Source organism: Rissa tridactyla, chromosome 13, assembly GCF_028500815.1.
Source record: "Rissa tridactyla isolate bRisTri1 chromosome 13, bRisTri1.patW.cur.20221130, whole genome shotgun sequence".
Taxonomy (NCBI): Eukaryota; Metazoa; Chordata; class Aves; order Charadriiformes; family Laridae; genus Rissa; species Rissa tridactyla.
In genome coordinates this window covers 1,387,421-1,392,598 of record NC_071478.1, presented here as the reverse complement: position 1 = coordinate 1,392,598, position 5,178 = coordinate 1,387,421, and the positions used below count along the sequence as shown (strand labels likewise).

Below are 5,178 nucleotides of genomic sequence, written 5' to 3'. Positions count from 1 at the left end.
GTATGGGGCGCCCGCTGGACTCGGGACTGGCAGCGGTCGCGCCTCCGCATTTCCCCGCGGGAGGCGGGCTGCCTCTCCTCCTGACGGCCGCAGCGCCTGGGGAGGGTGCCCCGAGCCCTTCCCACCGCCCGCACGGCGGGGAGAGGCCCAGGGGCGCTTTGCTTGAGCGGCCGCTGTGGGGAGCGGAGCTCGCTGCCCTCCCCGCCTCCGCCGCTGAGGGAGGAGAGTGCCGCTGGCTGGCGGCGGGCTGCATCCATCCCCACCGGCTGTCGGCGCCGCCCCCGCCCCGCTGCCTCTCTCGCAGCAGCCCGTCCCTCGGCCCCCGGGTTGCTGAGGGAGCCCCGGGCCGCAGGGGGCCGTGAAGTGGGCAAGGCCTCCCGCGCCCCGGCCGTGGGGCTGTGGAGAAGCACCGGGGCGGCCCGAGGGGCAGCCAGGCCAGGTCGTTCCTCTGGGCTTAACGGCAAGGACCCGAGCCATCAGCCTTCCCGGTCCCACTGCCGAGAAAAGTCCCCAACCCCGTGGTGTCCAGTGCTGCGGGCCTCGGCTGCCCGCCCTGAGCCAGGCAGCCCCCGGGAAGCAGGGCTTGGCCTCCTGCCTGCTGAGAAATGAGTTGCCGCTCACCTGCGGGCTTCTGCCGCTTCGGACCTGCTCTGGGAGGCTGAGGTGGCAGAAGGGGCCAGCTTCCCTCTGGCCGCCCCACCACACCCCTGCACGGCCCACATTGCAGCGGAGGCCAGTCCGATAAGGTGACCCTGCTGAAAAAATCTCTGTAGAACTTGCTGCTGTCATGCAGAGACAGAAGACCTATACTGAATCCCAGTTTCAATCGCCTGATCAGGCAGAAAGAGCTTCTTGGGACACTGTGTAAAAATCTAATCTATTTCCTCACTTCTTTTGGATTGCTTTATTTTCTGTGTTTCATTCACAAATCTAGTTTAATAATTTTTGGAGAATGCTTTGGAATACTGAAAAAAAACCCCACAGTGCTCTAGTAAAGTAAAGAAAACCCGAATCAGCAATAATCAATTGTAAAAAAAAAAATAGTGTACCTTCTCACATACCTCTCCCATCTTCTTTGCCTGTTTCTTTTCCTTCTTTTTTCACGTCCTTTTCACAGGAAAGAATGAGTATGATCTTCTGGTAATTGGTGGAGGGTCTGGGGGCCTTGCTTGTGCAAAAGAAGGTTGGTATGTATAAATAACTAACAAAAGTTTTGTTTAGCTTAAGTGGTGTTTATGGAAACTAAAAGAAGTATTACTGATAATGCTAAAGCTTTTTAAGAAACATAGTATACTTTAGTCCCTGCACATAAATCATTAACTCAGCTCCATACAGTCAATCTGCAAATTAGTTCACACCCTCGGGTGGGGTGATCTTGTTTGGCTTTCCTATTCACCTTTTAAAAAATATTTCTTCTTTCATAATGGGAAAATTTAATAAGCTTTTATTTCACTGTTAATGTAAAATGCTCTGAGTGCTTTCATAGATACTGTATTTTTTCAATTTTACCGTTTATTTATGTGTTAAAACAACAGTCCCTTCCGACTATTTCCAAGATCTGCGTAACTGCTGCAGGGAACCTTGCCCCTTTGTAACTCAATGGAACGTGCTCAACAACACACAGGGTTCTTAAACCTCTCATTTGGGGTCAAACTGCAGTTTTAGGGTTGGTGGAAGCTGGAGGCTCTAGTCTGGGTTATTAAGTGCCTTCTGGAGAATCTGCTGATGACCTATGCAGCCTGAGTGTCTAGTCTGGCATCTGGACTTAGACAGTAAAAACCACCAGCTGTCATCTCCTGTACTCTTTATACCGTGCCATTAAAAATGCTTATGTTTGTGTGTTTCTCCCTCCTCTAAATACTTTGTTTTGCTTTTTGTTTAAAGCTGCTCAGTTTGGAAGGAAAGTAGCTGTTCTGGATTATGTGGAACCTTCTCCACAAGGTATGGAAGAGAAATACGAGGCTAATATTTGGACATGTGTATAAAACGGTTGCCTAGGTGAGCCGATCGCTCCAGGCAGCAAAGTGGCCAAAGCCACCTGCCTGCTTTGCTTGTAGCAGAAGTCCTTAAGCCCAGCTTGCTCTGCTGCTCATTCCCAGCTCTGCCTGCTTCCTCTGCGCATTAAGGTTGTTAGCGAAGTTTGATGCTACCATTTGTTGTAGACTTTGGACTTAAATATATGAGAATATTTTGTCTGTCAAGATGACACAATTTCTAAAAATTATGAATTGCATCATCTTGTGACGCTTCATGTACAATATGTAAAATAAGATCTGCAACTGCAAATAAGCAAATGTGAATGTGAAGTAACGATCTTCAGAGCTCTGAGAAATGTCTTGAGATGGTTTGAATTTTAGAAAAAAAGTATATAGAGATGGTTTTCATCAAAACAAATGAACAAAATTAGAGTTAGAAACTGATCTGTAGGAGATAGTGAACTGTGTGCTGTTTCAAAAGTTTTTAACTAATTGCATGAACAACCTAATTCTCTAAATAACCCAATTGCATGGTTACACTAACCCAAGAATTTACTTTCTTTTTTTTTCTTTTTTTTTTCACAAGGAACCAAATGGGGACTTGGTGGAACTTGTGTGAATGTTGGCTGCATTCCTAAAAAGCTTATGCATCAAGCAGCCCTTTTAGGGAGTGCCCTTAAAGATGCCCAACACTATGGCTGGAATATAGCCCAACCTGTTCATCATACCTGGTAAGGATTATTGCCCACATCCACTCCTTTGTGCTGCAAATGCATGACAACTTTTCCCCGTTGGTGCTTATTTGGGGACAGTTAGGGAAGGGAATTACGCATGAAGCTTTTTAGACTGCTCCTTGTTTAAAACAGACAACTGTATTTACTGGTTTATCAGGGCAGATATTACGTTGATTTGAACTTGATAATTTACTTCTATAAAAAAAACCAGTATTGTAGAACATTCCTAATTTCTAGCAATCGCCTGTATCTTTGAGTTTCGTAATCTGAATTTGTAATGTGACGACATCATGCTCAGTTTCTTGTTTTGTGATAGGTCTGTGATGGCACAGGCTGTTCAGAATTATGTGAAATCCTTGAACTGGGGACACAGAGTGCAACTACAAGACAAGTAAATAAGACTTTGAAGTTCATCTTACTTCCCATAGTCCAGGAGCTGCTCCTCTCCTTGTTGAATTGCTGAATTGCCTTTGGAGTTTCTCATTAGAGATAGTATTTTGAGTTTGTAAGTCTTTTCTGCTCGGGACTGTAAGTGCCTTTGCTAATGTAAGTGATTTGGGGTTTTTTTCTCCTTCCTTTTCTTTTCTGGGAAATAGTGGTTGAAAGTGACCATACATGAAAGTTTTCAAACAGTGTAGAGATCAGGGAGTGCTCTCTTTAATCTGGAGAGGTTTCGCATTAATATGAAGTAGTTAGGGTTTCTAAAGATAATTTCAAGCTCGTCCACCAAAATTTATATGCCATACAAGCCCACAGATAACACTTTACTAGAGCAGCTGATTTTTTTGCTTACAGTGCGGAAATGGTTTCAAGTTTTTCTGCATGCAGTTGCTTTTACAGGGAAATTATATTAATAGATAATTTGACAGGTTGTCTTGTGACTCCTGCTGAGTTGCTTTTGCATGCTCTGAAATGGGCATTGTATTAGCATTACCATTATTATCTATACCGTTACTATCGCTAGTGGAAAATATATCATTTGAAGAAGTCAATAGGTTGATCCCAGAGCATGTTACAAGGTTAGGTACTCTGCTGTATAGAGGAGTTAACTGTGACACAAGAATTAAGTGACTTAAATTATGTGACAGAGCTGCAAACAATCATATGAAATGAGATGCTGTCTTCCTTTTACTTTTCTATGCCTGTTTGCTATCCTTTTTAGCACTTCAGATATGGAAAAAGTAGCTGATTGTATTTCATTTCTGTTCTTCATTAAGTGTGCCTTTATGTTGCTGTTTTCTTCTAAACAGGAAGGTGAAATATTTCAACATGAAAGGGAGTTTTTCTGATCCGCATACAATCTGTGGTTTAACAAAAGCAGGTAAAGAGGTGAGCTGCAGTGCTGATTTCTGCAATATCATTCACGTCAAACATTCCAGGTCCTCATGTGTTGGTTTTCAGGTCAACTGGGAGCTAGATTGTACCTTTGCAAATTGCTTTAGTTATTCAGTATTGTTTTGATGACTGATATTTACATTTTCCACCTAGAGAAGATGTTTATGAACTTGACTGTTCCCTCCTGAGTCCCTAGCCTCTAAGCTGTCACTTAGATGCCATTAACTTTTCTCTGCAGATGGAAATGCTGAGACAAAAGATTTTTTTTTTTTTTTTTGTGTTAGAGTCACACTGCTTTGATAAATGCTTACAGATCTGTAGCGGGGACCACCACCTCCTTATTGCTCTGAGTATTAGATCAGTCTGAGATGTTTTCCTCCTTCAAATAAATTGTAAGGGTGATAAGCTTTCTAATACAAAATTGTGTATAAGAGGCAATTGTACAGAATGCACAGCCTCAAGCAACTGGGTCACATAACAGAATGGTGGCCATGTATGCAAATATAAGAAAAGACTGAACATGCATTTTTAACACCTTTTTGAGGGTAATTATATGATGTTACTGGTTAATGTCAGCTTGAGAGAGCAAAAGTTTTTGGGGTAGATGCCTAGCATTTTCTAAAAACATGCCACTTTTGAGGTAGTCGTAACTCCAGGCCTTAGAGACGGAATTCACTTGCTGTGATCTCTGTATGTTTTGTCCTAAGTAAAAATTGATTTTAAAAAGCTCCCATTTGTGAACAACTGTTGCTTCCAAGTAGTCATCAGAATCTTGTCCAATATAGGAACAATTGTAAGCTTAATATTAAAACAAAACCTGATAGAGAATGTGTAGGAGAAACTCCTGCATGTGATGCTTGATTTTGATTTTGTATTTTTGTTTGTAGACTGTTGTTACTGCAGAAAATATTGTCATTGCTACTGGAGGAAGACCAAAATACCCTACACATGTAAGTTACGCTGGATATCTAACAACTCAATGGTTTTACTGGTTTTGTTGCAGATAATAATGAATGTTTGGAGGATAAAAATGTAAATACAAAGTAACATATGAGAGATGTTTATACTTGTGTCATGTGAAAAATTGTCTTTTATAGAAAGTACAGGCCTTTCAGAAAAACATTTCCATAGAA

The 5,178-nt window shown here is 42.6% G+C and overlaps 1 protein-coding gene across 3 annotated transcripts in view; it reads left to right on the top strand.

Annotated features, from left to right (window-relative positions):
* The window catches only part of TXNRD2 (thioredoxin reductase 2), a 36,564-nt gene that overhangs the window by 94 nt on the left and 31,292 nt on the right, over positions 1-5,178 (top strand). Inside the window, exons 2-7 of one of the 3 annotated variants that reach the window (XM_054219516.1) lie at positions 1,118-1,183; positions 1,885-1,941; positions 2,563-2,707; positions 3,027-3,101; positions 3,961-4,039; positions 4,933-4,995. In XM_054219516.1, coding sequence (XP_054075491.1) covers positions 1,118-1,183; positions 1,885-1,941; positions 2,563-2,707; positions 3,027-3,101; positions 3,961-4,039; positions 4,933-4,995 — 485 coding nt within the window. Of the gene's footprint in view, positions 1-1,117; positions 1,184-1,884; positions 1,942-2,562; positions 2,708-3,008; positions 3,102-3,960; positions 4,040-4,932; positions 4,996-5,178 lie in introns of all 3 variants that reach the window. The other 2 variants (XM_054219514.1, XM_054219517.1) reach the window with 2 other exon arrangements.